This window comes from Castor canadensis, chromosome 2 (assembly GCF_047511655.1).
Source record: "Castor canadensis chromosome 2, mCasCan1.hap1v2, whole genome shotgun sequence".
Lineage (NCBI taxonomy): Eukaryota > Metazoa > Chordata > Mammalia > Rodentia > Castoridae > Castor > Castor canadensis.
Genome location: NC_133387.1, coordinates 149,556,694 through 149,572,259, shown reverse-complemented (window position 1 = coordinate 149,572,259; position 15,566 = coordinate 149,556,694). Strand labels below are relative to the sequence as shown.

Here is a 15,566-nt window from a genome sequence, read left to right as displayed (position 1 = left end):
AAAACTGTGTTCTTTTTTAAAGGTTTTCGCTATGTGCCAGAAACAGTCTTTCCATTTTGTTTCTCCTCTGGGTGAGAAGACTGAAATGAAGGACATGGGCATTCTGAAATTTCACTATCACCTATGTTTTGTCTACCCTCTAAGTCCTGCCGCCATATTGTTAGGGAGTCATCCCTGGATTTTGGTTGTTTTAATAACTATGAAAAATGCTGCCTAGGAACTTTGAGACTGCATTGCAAGGTAGACATGAGCCAAGGAAGTGATTTGTAAATCAAACCTCGTTTCAGTTAACTTAGCTTCTGCATAATAGTCTTTGCTTCTAGTAGTAAGCTCTACCCTCTCAGATGACACAGCTGATGTGACTGCCGGCCTAGGACTGCACACCACACCACTGCGCCGTCTCAGAAGGGTCTCTACATTAGCACCTTAGAAATGAGCTTCCTAAGATCCAAATGACTCAAACAAATTCTGCCTCTACTTAGGTTCTCTAGAGGTGGTGTTTATCAGAATGTGCCGTGCCTTTGACTCTCAGAACAATGCAGTGTACTTTGATGGAAAGTATGCCAGCCCCGATGTCTTCAGATCCTTAGGTAAGGAAATCTCAGGATATGGGAAAGATGTGGGTTGGATTAAAGTTCTCACTGGACCAAATGGAAACTGGTTATTTGGAAGACAAAATTAAAGGGCTTAATACTATTTTACTTTATAGTTAGTCACTGTAGAAAAGTTACACACCTACACACCTGAGTGTAAAGATCTGGAGTTTCATTTTATCTCTTTGGTAATTGAAGTGATTTATATTAGATATCCTTCCAGCTCCCCCTCCAGATCCTTAAAAAAACAGATTTATAGAAGACAAATGTTCAAAGAACTTAGAGGATATGATTTGATACATTTAACCAAGCAACAAGCAAAAGGCCTGCCCTTCCTGACAAAACCCTCAAACAAAAACCATTAATGAGAAGGAAATTCAATGTCCAAGAAATAAAGTGGAGCTAAGGGAAACTATGGCATATACTATATAATTTTGGATTTCTGTAACTTAAATAATATGGAATATAGTGATTAAGAAAAGTGAAAAGGAACCCAAGCTATGTTGTTCAGTGATGTTCTTCAAAGTTGCATGACAGTAGGTAGGTCGAGCCCATCGCCATTTACATATATATACATAACAGGCAAATCTCAAAGAATAGACACCAAACTTAACCAGTCTTTTGAGGACTGGATTATTATTTTAGGTGACCTGTACATTCTGTTTTTGGTTCAGTAAATACTTGTGATAGTTTTACCAACAGTTTGTGTCATTTGTTAACAGTTTTAAGTGTGTATTATCTAATACAGAGTTGAGAACAAAAATGAGTACATTTAACACTTCAGTTAGATTGTAGCACTAGACCCTATGAGTCAAGAATGGGGGCTCTGAAATCTCAGGCTGTGCATCATGTGTGACCTTAGGTACTTTACTTATCTCCACAAGTCTCAGTTTGCTCATCTTTAAAATGGGGGTAATAATAATAATGCCTTCCTCACAGGGTTGTTCTGAAATATGAGAAACCTAAAGAAATCTCTTGGCATAGTAATCATACAACAGAAGTTCACTCTCATTATTTTGGATACTTTATTTGTGGTGGTAATGGTGGTGGTGATGGTGACTGTTGGTGATGGTGATGCTGAGATTTCTAACTATTGAACTGTAGAAATGTTCTTACTGTCTCACTTGATCTTCAGCTACTAGCTCTTTCATCACCTTGTTCCATAGTTCTCTCATAGGATAATAACCAAAATCTTAAAAACATCTTTATTTTCATTTTGGCAGGTTGTGAAGACTTTATTAGCTTTGTGTTTGAATTTGGAAAGAGTTTATGTTCTATGCACCTAACTGAAGATGAAATTGCATTATTTTCTGCATTTGTACTGATGTCAGCAGGTAAGACAACCAAATAAAACAAAATGGTTTCAAAACTGTCCAGGTAAAGAATTTTACAAGGTACATAACTTTTATTGGCTATAGAACATGTGAGGGGCTCCCCAGAGCAGCTGCCGCCCTTGTTAAATCTAATTTAAAACGTTTCAAAGAACACCCTCTACATATACATACATAAAACTCTTTTAAAAAGATCTCATGTCTTTCAGATATAACCTTAAAAAGTGAGAACTAAAGAGCCGTACAGAATTAACCTCCACATACCCAGACAAACGCTATGGTTGAGTAGGATGGACCTTCTTAACAATACCCTCCAAAATAACATGCCTTTTTAAGACTCTCTATCTCTTCTTAAAATCCACTTATTGTCATCTTAAATTAATCTACATTTTCAACCAGTGCTGCCTCTTGAAGCCAATCACTTTTGCAAATTTGCTATCTTCTATTTGGAATTCTTACTCAAAAACACTTTATTCTGAATTAACCACCGTTAGGTCATTTGGAACTCTATTGACAACTTTAGTTGCCTTGTGTTATTAGGTGATTTCATATTTGCCAAAAAAAGGTTAGCAGGATTGATAGAAATATTTCAGCAAGAAATATATTTGAAAGCCTCAAGGGGCCATGATGGATTCATTGGCAGTTATATGAGTATGGTCTTCAATTTAAATGTCTACCCTTTAAGAGGGGAGGATCCTGCCTTCCTTTAAACATCAGTAAAAATAGAAAGGTTAACAGTCTGGTTTATAACTGTCATAGATCACTTTCCCACCCCTTTAAGAGAAAATTTTGAAAGAAGTATGAAACTGGTCCATGACTTTCTAAACATGCATTGTGGTATAATAATCACATCTAAGAGTCAAGGGGGAATGGAGTAGTCTCACACCATGTTGGAGGAACAATACTAAAGAGTACCATTGTTTATGTTTAGATCGCTCATGGCTGCAGGAAAAGGTAAAAATTGAAAAACTGCAACAGAAAATTCAGCTAGCTCTTCAACACGTCCTACAGAAGAATCACCGAGAAGATGGGATACTAACAAAGGTGAGAGCCAAAGGGTTTCAGGTAGCATGGCCCAAATAGTCCTTGGGCATAGATCATGCTTGCCAGATGCCCTTGTAAGTCATGTGATCAGACCTGCAAAATATAAATATGCCACAGGCTACTAAAAAACAAACCTCATTTCAAAGAATTCTGTTGAGCCAGAATTCTCATTACTTAGGTTAAATTTTAATTATTATCATTGATCACAAAGTATCCTGAAATAATAGGGCACTTTCAGGAAAACAGAAAATTTTTAAGCATTAATACACTCAGAAATCTCTTCCTATTTCATCAAAGTTGGGCATAAAACAAAGTTAACATTCTGCATTAATGTAAAGTAGAAGAACCATCTCTGAATTTAGAAGGAAGACATTATGAAGGACTAAAAGAGTTAGAGTAACCATATATTCTAGTATTAGTTCTCTTTCCATTAAGTTCATTAGTAATCAATATTAACTTTTCTATTTTCTTTATCAATTTCTTTCTACTACTCTGTATTAAAAGCATAAGACTCCACCTTTTGCTATTATCTTTCACAATAAAAAGGCAGGATGCCGTTTTAAAATATATTAATGTCCTTCAGTGTTAATGCCTGTTTGATAGTCTTAGATTATTTTATGTGTTTTATTATAGGGGAAGGAGATTTGAAATGGTTAGCTGTTTTTATAACATATATAATAACAGCTGTTATTTAGCTGTTTTTTTTCCTGATAGCTAGGTTAGGTCATAAAGGAGAATTTGTGGGTTAATTGCTGTCTTGTATTTGATTTTGCACTTGCTACATGAGTAATTAAGGCAGGAATGGGAAATGGAAGGTGAAGATCCATCAGCAGCTTCACTCCTCTCCATCTTGTTACTCAAATGCAAGAGCACTATTAACTTCTTTTGTTGTAGAGAGCACCTAACACATGAAAAAGATCTAGTGAAAACATTTCCTAGAGAGGCTCATTCTGGGCTGAAACCATAAGTATGTTACCTTTGTGTGGTGCTTTAGAGATAACAAGTGTCTTTGCAAATCCTGTTCTAACCTTCAGTGGGTAACTGGTCAATGCTGGGACTTCCGTTCAGGCCTTCTGACTGTTCTTTTGCTGAGACCCAGATGGCTTAATTATATATGGAAAAGCTCTTTATCCAGAAGACACATGTTGTCCCTGGAATTGGCTAGTACTCCTTCTGGATAAAACATGTAGGTCATGCCCTCTCCTTTCTAGTTGTAGTGCCCAAACCATCCAGGACTATCCTCTCTCCCACTTCTCCATCATCAGTTCTCTTCTTTTCCCATGGGGCAGGGTTTGGGATGGTAGAGCAGAAAGCACCCTGGATTAGGGAGGAGGTGAGAGCCTTGGGTTCTTATCTGGACTCCTGCACTGATGAGTGGGGCTAACTTTTTCTTATGAATACTTTTTTAGGTTAAATTAGCAGTCAGGTCAAAATAGCAGTCAGTGTATTTCTAGCATTCTGCGACATGACTAGATCATCGTGTATGTTTTTGTACTACATCAGCACCTCCCTGACTGGAGGTTTAAGTTGCTTTAAGTGTATTTTACCTTTACAAACAAAATTGTAGATAAAGATCATCCAGATTCCTTGAATTTTTATTCTTATGCCTGTCCTTTCCTGAGACCATGTCCTTTCTCCCACTTACAGTTAATATGCAAGGTGTCTACGTTAAGAGCCTTATGTGGACGACATACAGAAAAGCTAACAGCATTTAAAGCAATATATCCAGACATTGTGCGACTTCACTTTCCTCCATTGTACAAGGAGTTGTTCACTTCAGAATTTGAGCCAGCAATGCAAATTGATGGGTAAATGTATCACCTAAACACTTCTAGAATGTCTGAAGTACAAACATGAAAAAAGAAAATGAAAAAAAAAATAACCAAGACACTTTCTATGGCCCTGCACAGCCCTGGAGCGCCAATACACTGCACATCTTTTGGTGATCGGGGTCAGGCAAAGGAGGGGAACAGTGAAAACAAATAAAGTTGAACTTGTTTTTCTCATGCATATGATTTCCATTATGCCTACAGATATGGACCCTTTTTCTGTCTTGACTTCTTGAGCGTTGACCTCTGTTTACAACAGAAGGAGGGTACTAAAGTTGGAGAATTTCCTTTTCTTGTAGCTCACTGCCCACAGACTTTCTACAGTCACCAATCTGTCAGTTACAACAGAGAGTCCATCAATAATCGGTGACTGGTGTGCATAGCGGAGGTTGCAGCATTACTTTGCACAACTTGCTCTTTGTTTCATGAAGGAAGTTTCTATTTTCTCACCGATTATTGCCAATCAGCAGGATGGCACGAAAGGGGTCCATAGCACTAGAAACAATAGCATTATAATATATTACAGGGTAAATGGGCATGAAGACTATATATAGCTAAAAGAGATATTGTTTATATATTGTTTTAATTAATATAAAATGTAGTTTACTGGTGTAGCTTTTCCTGTTGAATTGATAAGGCACTTTCATTTTGCACCTTTTTCTTTAAATTAAATGCTCGCGTGTTCACTGTCGTGTCGCATGTGCACCAGAAACACAAGTTTAACTGAGAAGGCTTGGAAGGTACGTCGGGAGGTATTTATGCTGCTGTTTACAAAATTATGTGTAAAAGACTGGCTGGTCATATCTAGAAATCAGCATGTTGAATTTTTTTTTTGACATGTGAATTTAGAATTAGAAACAGAACTCTCCCTAAATTATACTTTGCTTTTTTGGTAAATTTAAGAATAGATGTGTTTATGCTTCATACAAAGTTGAATGATTGATTGGTGCTGTGGACTTAAACCATCATGTATATTTAAAAACAAAAAGAAAACAAAAAGAAAGCTTGTTAAAATGTCACCTTTGGGAGGTGGTTGAGAGAGGCTCATTTTACATGATTCAGTTGTCATATGGATTCAGTCTCAACTTGGAATTCTAATACTTTGAGAACAAATCTGTAACAAGAATATTTATTGAAATCTAGCATTTATTTATACAGAGGACCCAAAGGTTGTATCTGAAGCAAAGGCAAATTCCCCATGTGAGGACATGGAGCATTATTTGAATGTTTTATGTTCTTTGTATAATCTAGGAACCCTAAGAGTTCAGCTCAGAATGAATTGATTCTAGACTTGTCCCAAATGCTACTATTGTCTATACATGGCAGACAGTGGCTAGGAGAAGGAGAGAGGTATTCAGTATTGAACCAGCTTCTCTTATTTAAATATTTTAAGCCTTTAAGGTGAAGTTGATGCTAGGTGCAAACATTTACTCTTGTATTTATCTTCACTAGAAAACTGTGGATTGTAATTTATTTTGTTAAATATTTAGAAGATTGTTTGGCTTTTGTGTTCAGGAATATTGAGCTATTTTTGTTTAATTTTGTGTTTTCTTTCAAATAATCCCCAGTGGGAGAAGGGAGAAGGAAGAAGGAACAGTATGATGTACATGTGTGCATATTTTAAAAACAAGTGATGGTGTGGGGATGCAGGCTTTTAAAAGATGATTTTAGTCACACGAGGGGTGGGAATCTGACATCAGAGACCACGTCTGCAAGTATAAGGGTACATCTTCCATGGTGTAAAGGGGGAGTTTCCAAGAAACCCTTTACATTCAAGAGCCTCCTCTGCCACTAAGGTCCTTCCAGAATCTTCCGCAGGAATTTTGGCTCCTGCTGATGTCAACTTGGGTCACTGGGGCGGCTTCCCAGAGCCCCTCACTCTGTTTTTAACTCCACTGGCTTTCTGACTTATTTCCCAAGGGACTTGGAAAAGGGGAAGGAATTATTTACACAGAAGTGTGTATGAAGCCTAAATAACATCTAAATTTTTTTTCAAAAATAATGTTTTAACCATAAATAGAAGAATAATATTTACTTAAATTTCTTACAGGCATATAAAATTTTATGTGAGTGTTTATATAGAGAGGTTAACTGTCAGGATATAGTATTTATATTTGGGCAAGAAGGGTTAAATTGAATTTTTATTTAAGTAAGCATAGTTCCTTTAAAGATTAATAGTATTTATACTCTGAAAAGAGCACCAAGTTCAGTTATTTATTTGTCCATACTCTTTTTATTGTTTCTCCTTTGGGGGGGAATGGTGTGGGGGTTTGGGTTTATTGTTTTGTTTTTTTTTCTTTTTGGCTATTGAGATTCACTAAATTTGGGGATGGTTTTATTAAAGTATATTAACTTCTTTTTAACCAAAGCTTTCTGAATATGACCAGCCTCAGGTGCTAGTGCATTAAAGAGCAACTAAACCTAATTCCAGTGTCCATTTGTGTTTACGAAGAGCTAATTGAACTTCTCTAAGGGTGAGAGAGAATGTAATGTTGAACTTAAAAGGAATTCCTTTCCCCAGAAAGGATTTTGCATGTACCTAATGAGAAAACATGCTCTAATCCCAGTAACAGTTATGCCATGGTAACATTGCTTTTATAAAAGTAAACCAAGACAGAGTAATGTGATGCTGCTTCTGGGTGTTTCTGAAAGGAAAGCAAGAGGTAAACTTTCAGGGCAAACTCCACTGACAGTGTAGGAACAGAATAGTAGAGACAGAGACATACTTGGAAAAACTGGGGGAACAACTGACTATTATTTGGATCTAAGTTAGGATGTAAAGCTCAAAAATAAATGCAGTTGAACTATGGAGTCTAGAAAAGGATGTGAAAACCTTTACATTTTTATATTCTTTCTTATTACAAAAACACTTGTGATCACACAAAATACTAGGTGATACCAGAACAGTTATTCTGAATAGTTCATATAATTAAAGTTTCCTGAACATAAATGTCCAGTAGTATTTTAAGGAATGGAACCACATCATTGTAAATGCGGCTGCTATAATGCCTTTTTATAATGTTTTTTACAGAAGGTAAATAAGGCTTTTGTGCAAAGCCTGAATATTTTGTTATGATGGTATCCAAATAATCAAATTATTTTGCAAAAAATTGACCTTGGTCACAATGAAATCAAAAGTGCAGATGAAAGTGCTTTTTTGGACAGATTGCAAATTGTGTTAAAGCTATGAATTTTTTTGTGTTCAGCATCCTAATTTATGTTAAAGCTATCTTTTTTTTTTAAGTCTTCAGCATCCTAATTCACCCTTCCTAACTTAAGGAAAACATGACCTGAGACACTGCTTCTAAGTTTGGTTGTTCTTTATAGTGTGGATACCAGATCTCTGTGAGTGTTTGGGGTGGGCTAAGGGGCAGGGGAGGAAGGAGTGTGTGTGTGTGATTTGTGTGAGTATGATGTATGTGTGTCGGACCGCTTCTAGGCTACTAAGTGTCAATGGAAAAGAAAATGTATTCAAAATACTTAAATCAAAACTAGAAGATGGGGAAAAAAAGATTTATTCTATACAAAGCCTTGTCTGGACCACTTTAGAGAGACTTCTATTTTTTTAACCCTTCTATAAATATTTGATGGCACTTGAAATATTCCTGCAATAAAATGTGATTTGTGTAAAGAAAAAAAAAGATTTTGTAATGTGAAACAAAGAAAGAAAGTAATGTAATTTTCTAAAAAAAAAAATACAAACAAACAAACTTTGTATTATTTTCTTGATGGAATTTGTCTATCTGTCTTTGGAAAACGTTTTATTTCATTGAATGTGCCATAGTAGAAATATGTGTTTTTAGTTTTAGACTAAGGAATAGCATAGCTGTTTGTGTTCCGACATTCCAAAATGCAAAATAACATAGTAGATCCTTAATGAAAAGTTTTAAGTAGTGTGTGAGCTTTTCTCATTGTTGCTTTTTTGCACATGTTCTTCATTCCTCTCTAGTGCAATATGTACATAGAGCACTTGCGGGTGTACCTTGATCCCTCAGGGAAAATACATATTTGTACAGTTTTTTTTTTCTTTTTGGTTCATTTTGGGTTTCTTTTCTTGTTTTGTTTTTGGCTAAGGAATGTCGATCGAATCACTTGTTATTGTTGAGGGGGCAGCCAGATAATAATCCTAAAGCCACTGTTTCAAGCATTGATTGTTTAAATCATGTGTCTTTCCAGTGCTATTCTTTTACGGTAATAATAAAAAGTTATTTTCTGACAGTTCTTTGTGCTGATTGGTGAAAAAAAGGGTAAATAAGCACCTTATGATTGACTTACTGTGAATGACAATCCATCTTGATATCAAGGATAGAAGCCCTATCATTTTGGAGTTGGGGTTAAGAGTCAGAAAAATGTGCTCAGGGATCTTCTAAAACTCTTAAAACAGGGTGGCCAGTAGACTGGAACGAATTGTGTTTTTACTATTAGTGGTAATACTATCCATCCAAGGCACAAGTGAACTGTATAGAACTGTGTGCTTGTGTGTGTGTAAACTTTTCATCATTGTCTCATTCTATTTAGTTCAAAACTCACATGCTCTTCAGTTTTATGGGCTTAAAAACACTGAGTAAGTCCCACAGGAGTGCAAAGTAATGCAAGTGTGTACAGAAAATAAACTTATAAGTGATAGACCAACATCATTTACAATCCTTAGTATTCCACTTACCATTTTCCTAATAATTAAGATATTCATGATAAGCATACATACAGCATTACACATTTCACTCTTATTCAAACTCTATTGTGGTTAAAAACCAGTGAAAAGATATATCAGAACAGTGAGATGGGTAGACATGAAAAAGGTTTTTTTGATGCCAGCAAATAACCATTGTTTTTACTGTTCTCCACTAGAGGTAAACCAAAACTTTCTTTATGCAAAACAAATTGTTGCACATTTCTAGTTTATAGGTGATGAATTAATACAAGAGCTAATGTTTAAGGACAAATCAAACCCCACCTTTTTGACAGCAACTTAACCCTGCTTTTAGGGTTTCATATTACAATTTTGAAATATGGTTTTGTTCATATCCTTCCAGGTTTTGCTTTCCTTAGGGTCAGAGAAGCTCAATGTAATTGTTGGTTTTCATTCTTCTACCACTGTAATACACATTCAGCAGATTTATGTGTTTTTGTTTATCAGAGAGGAGCATAATTTGGGAAAACTTTCTATGTCTATCATATGACAAGGACAACTTCACTCTATTGTTTTTGATAACAAATACGGAATGTGAAAACTCCCTCCTTACATCTTCCCACTTGCCTACACACACACACACACACACACACACACACACACACACACGCACCCCTATGATTGACATTTTTACATACTATAACAAATAACATCTTATAGAGTTATGATACAGAACCCCATGAAAGCAAATTTATACCACAAATTGCCCAGAAATGCAATTGCAACAGTAATTCTTGATATATTGCTAATAGTCTACAATACAGATCTTCATTTTGAACCTAAACACTAGTATTAAAAAAAGTTCCACTAGATTTTACTATAGAGGCCTTCTTATTTCTGTTTATTTTTAAGAGATGAGAAGGCTAAGCAGCAATGTTTCCAACAGCTATGATGTTCACTTCTGGGTCTGTTTGCTTATTTGTGTGTGTGAGTGAGATCAATTTTGTCAGACTCTCAGAATAATTAAAAAATAACCCAAACACCTGGCCTCATACCAAGGAGCCATGGTAGATTGGGGGCGGGATCTCCATATTCAACTACACCCTCAGAACTTAGAGCAATAAATACTTTCAGTCATTTATTTACTTATAAATGAATGGCGGAATATCCAGCCCAAATAGAAACAAGCTTTTTTTTCAGTGATGCAACATAACATGGAGTCTTGTATGGAGAAAGTAAATATGAAAGTTTTAATAGATGCCTAGAGAATCTGTGTTTGTTGTTTATATTTGGTGTGTTTTGTGATGTTAGCAGTGTGACACTTTTTTCTTTGATCCTTCTTGGAGCTAATGACAGACATCTTGCTGTAAGTTTTGACATGCCATTATTTCTTCTTTAAGAATAGAAACTCTCCATTCTCATTCATCATTGTTGTGATGTGGATGAATACTCTATCTAGGAACTTCCTATCATTGAACAGATTGCATATGTAACTGCAGATAATTCTTGAGCAATATAGTGAATATGATTTCACAAAAAAATCTGTATGTACTGTACACATCTTCCTGAATCACAGATTTTCTTCTTATCCACAATAGTTTGAAATCTCATCTAAAACAGTGGCAAATGTTTAAACATTAGGACATTAGCTGGCTGCTTCTTTCTATGTACTTGTATTGTCTGCCTGCTCCTTTTGTGGAGATGTGTTTTTGTATTGGATGTTTGGGCCAATGGGAGGCTTCAAGCTACAACCTATTTTCCCAGTTTAAATATATTTAACATATGACAAACCCCAGACAAGGCTTTTAATATGTATAAAGAACTGCAGTGTTAGGTGGTTTATTTGCAAACCGTTTTCAATGCTGTCCATTTTTATGGCACCTTTAAGAATATTCTTATTTCCAAAGTACAAAAAAATAGGTTAAATAATCTAGCCATAACTGAATGTCAAGCAATAAAACAAATGACTTTTGTGCATAGACTTAAAAAATACAAATTTTAGACATCTGCATGTAAATGCAATCTCTTGTTTACTGCTTTCTTCAACTTGAGCAATTGATTCCTTATTTACTATTAACTTAAGAACTTGTAATGGCCTGTAAACATTTTCTCTCTTACTCTTCTTTCAAATTTACCTTCGTCCCTGCTTTTGAGTCATAATATTTAATGTTGTTCCGCACATCTCTATACAGTTAACTTTTTGGCTTTCATTCTGTATAGATAAGAAAATGTTATATTATAAACAGCCTACTCAGTGCAAATATTTATCTGTTTATCAAATCCACAATACGCTGTATAATACTGGTTTTACTATATAATCTATTTTAGACATAGCTGTTTAGAACTAGAGTGTGCTATTTTTGTGTTTTTCTGATGTGTGGTGCTAGATAAGTTACTTTTGTGAACAAAAAAATTATCCCTTTTATTCCTAGACAATACCACCTTTGGGTCTTGTTAATTTCACTGAGTACAACTATATATTTGTATATATATACATATATATATATATCTCTACCTATGCCCAACTGGCAGCTGTATCAGAGTGCTGGATTTGGGACATGCTTTTCTCTTTAAATATATAATATCATTATATAAATTATTCTAGAGTGTATTTAATTAGGATAAAATTACTTCCTTAGTATGGATATTTGATATCTATTGGGTGAATTTGTTTATAAATGTGGACATATGAAATATTAATATGTGCTTTATGTTAGCTACTTGGCTTTACACCATTATCTCTTAAGCAGAAAAATAATTTGCCAGGCCTTCAAGATCCCAAAGAAACATTCTGTTTTAAAGAAACACTCTCAGTAATATATTTTTTTCTTACTGAGGGGCACCTGACAGAATTTATACATTTAACTCCTATTAAGCATTTATAATGGAGGTTTGATGACAGACAAATAAGAAGTAAAGCATGGGTCATACAGCAAATTCAACAAGACATTTTTGATTTTACTATGACCTCAACCAGTTCCATGAACTGTGTGGAGGACCTTCATTTTAAGTCATATATATAATAGTGAGCTTAATTACATTCTTTTACCTATTCCCCCAAGATCAATTGGCATTGTTAAAAATCAGAGTATATCAAATATCTAACTAAGGATGTAGTTAGCCTTATTAAATATTGATTAGAATTGTTCTGTAATAATACTGAATTTGTAAGATCTTTAGCAAAGATTTTTGAGCAATTTATAAATATAGAGCAAATGTTTCTGTTTACTGCACTTTTTGTAACTGATGGTGATAAATTTCCAAGCCATGATTACTGGCTCCATGCACTGCATATTTCCCCCACCATTCTAGACATTTTCCATTTTATGGAAGAGTTGCTGTTAACCTTAATTATAAATGCAATTGTGTTGGTTAATGAAAGCTAAGGCTAATAGTTAACCTTTTAAAGAATTGGCTATGGTTTAGGAGAAATCCTGTTTTAATACAAATCATGTCATTCCTCAACTGTCTTGCTTGGAGAGAGATTGAAACATTTTTTTAAAGCACCATTTAGCATCCCAAGCTTCCCTAGGGTAGAGCTGGTATCTCTTTGCACCTGTACAAAGGCCTGCACATATCAGCATTTGATCATTGTTCCATGATAGCATTTGATCACATGTTCCATGTGCCCCAATTGAAACTTTTTTCCTGGGTTCTTTTGGCAAATTTATAAAATATGCAAAGTCCTATGGTTAACATTTTTCTTTCTTCTACAACCAAGTGTAAAAGCTACATTTAAAAGGTCACATGAAATGCTGATTCTAATTGTGTGTAGGTCTTGAGGATTAAGCACACAAATTTCACAAAACTCTGTGAGTAACAAACTCAGCCTTCTGTAAATATACATGCGAGTTTGGAAATAGTAATACTGTACCTATAACTATATGCTGTCTGTTTTGTGTACAGTATGTAAAAACTCCTTTTCTGCCACACTAAAAATGCAAGCCATTTATGGGAATCCTAAAACAAAGTATTGAACTAAAACTTTGCTAATGATCTTTATTAGAGAATCATCCAACTTTTCACTGACATTGGGTTTTTTTTTCAATTCACTTTTTTCAGTAGTCTGCTTATTTCCAGCTGTTTATTTCATTGAGTCCTGAATTTAAAAAAATATTTTGATTCATTTTGTAAATATACGCTGTAAAAAAAGAGATTTAATGTTGTCTTTTAAATACTCCAATTTTCATTCTAATATGAATGTTGTTATATTGTACTTAGAAACTGTACCTTTAATATTACATTACCTTTATTAAAAGTGCATTGAACACATCAATTTTAGATGTGCTTTATGTACTATTATCCTATAATAAAACTTCAGCTTCTAATGGAACACTTGCCTTGTCTTTCTTCTTTTTCCTTATTTATTGAGTGGCATTGTTCTAGATTACATCATGTCTCTACTGGATGGCCCAGTACTGAATCTTGATCATCAAAGTTTGGTCCACAGGCCAGTAGCACTGGCATCTCCTGCAATGTTGTCAGAAATGCAGAATGCACCCCAAACCTAGTAAATCAGAACCTGCATTTTCATAAGATCCAAGTGATCAGTGTGCATATTGTAAGTTTGAGAATCACTAGCCTGTCATAAAGTAACTTTAAAAATTTCACTTCCCTCTTACAGGGAAAAAATGGATAGGACAAGGATACTCTTTTGGTCACAGAAAGCAAGTAAGGAAGTATTAATTTGCGAGATAATGTCCAATGGATGCTCATTGCTGTTGGAAATGCAGAATTGAGGATGCTGAAACTACTTCCTATGTCAAAGGTAGAGGGTGCCGTGAGTGATCAGTGATACCGTCCCTGAGTATAAGAAACAAATCCTGAATGCACACTGTCCTTTGTCATCTTTCTCTTAGAAATCACTGAAATGGAATAGCAAAATGACACCAAAGACTTAAAATCTGGCCTGCCCTTCACTGTCCTTGCTCTGTCCCCACCAGCGTCTTGAGTAGGTTATTTAGGTATGAACAACAAATGTAACATCACTAAGTATCACACTGTTTTTATGGTGCAAAAACCCTTACTGTGAATTACTTTTAAAGTAACTAGGCAACACACGATGCTTTTATGATCAGGAGGCATTCAATAAATATTTAAATTGATCCCAAAACTTACTGCATGTAGGAAATAGTCCTAGTCCTGATTCTGTTTCCAAATATCTTAGAGAACCAAAAGAGTAAGATTATGCATGTGAAATCTTTGTACACCATCAAGAGTTATACAATTATCACTATTCACTACTTCCTAGTGTCTAAGGAAATTGAAAGTTAGTGGAAAAAATCAAAATATGAAATCTGTCACCTCTAGGCCTTTGCTCAAATCCATCCCTAAACTTTTTTCACTAAAAATAATGATGACACTCACTTCCGCATGTTGGAAAGGCTTGCTCAGTGTTCAGGAGGGCATTTAGATGGTATTAGAACAAGGGCATCTTAGAATTATCTTTATAATGATCTCACAAGAAAAATGAAAAAGGAGAATAAATTCTAGTCTTTATTAAACCTAGGAAAGAAAGCAAAAGTAATAACCATAGACTAGCCAGTAAGACCTGACCACAGAAAGTCTTAGCTTCTACTGTTACTACTAAACTTTCTTTTTATGAGGAAAAATGAGACAGACTAGCCCCCATTTGGACATCTCCTGTGCATTTGGATCAAATGGACAGGTGCCAAGGCCTCTGCTTCTCATAACAGGTTTGTGAGAACCAGGCTGAGCTCATAGTGCCAGGGAAGGAAATTGCCATGCTATAATGCAGCTCAGCACCTTGGCACCTTCCATTTCCAAACAAGAAACTGAAGATGGAGCCCAGTCTGGTTCAAAATCATACTCCAAAAGAGGCTAGTAGGGGATTGAGGCACAGCTCAAGTGGTAGTGTACCTTCCCAGCAAGAGCAAGGCCCTGAGTTCAATCCTCAGTAACCCTCCCCCAAAAAAGCTATCAGTGTCATACAAGTCACCAGAGAAAGAAAGAAAAAATGTTTCCATGGCTAAGGGATTTGAAAAACTTTGGATGGAAATTCTTTTCTGTCATATGTGACAACATGGATGAGTCTAGAGGACATTGAGTGAAATAAACCACCACAGAAAAAGTGCTGCATGTTCTTACTCATGTAGGATATAAAAGAGTTGATCTCATA

The 15,566-nt window shown here is 35.3% G+C and overlaps 1 protein-coding gene across 5 annotated transcripts in view; it reads left to right on the top strand.

The window, feature by feature from the left end:
* The window catches only part of Rora (RAR related orphan receptor A), a 691,433-nt gene extending 677,673 nt beyond the window's left edge, over positions 1 to 13,760 (top strand). For all 5 annotated transcript variants that reach the window (XM_074066095.1, XM_074066096.1, XM_074066098.1 and 2 more), the window contains 4 exons: positions 483 to 590; positions 1,817 to 1,927; positions 2,856 to 2,968; positions 4,616 to 13,760. In XM_074066095.1, coding sequence (XP_073922196.1) covers positions 483 to 590; positions 1,817 to 1,927; positions 2,856 to 2,968; positions 4,616 to 4,780 — 497 coding nt within the window. In that variant the 3' untranslated portion in view covers positions 4,781 to 13,760. The remainder of the gene's footprint in view (positions 1 to 482; positions 591 to 1,816; positions 1,928 to 2,855; positions 2,969 to 4,615) is intronic.
* Positions 13,761 to 15,566: the final 1,806 nt, after the last annotated feature.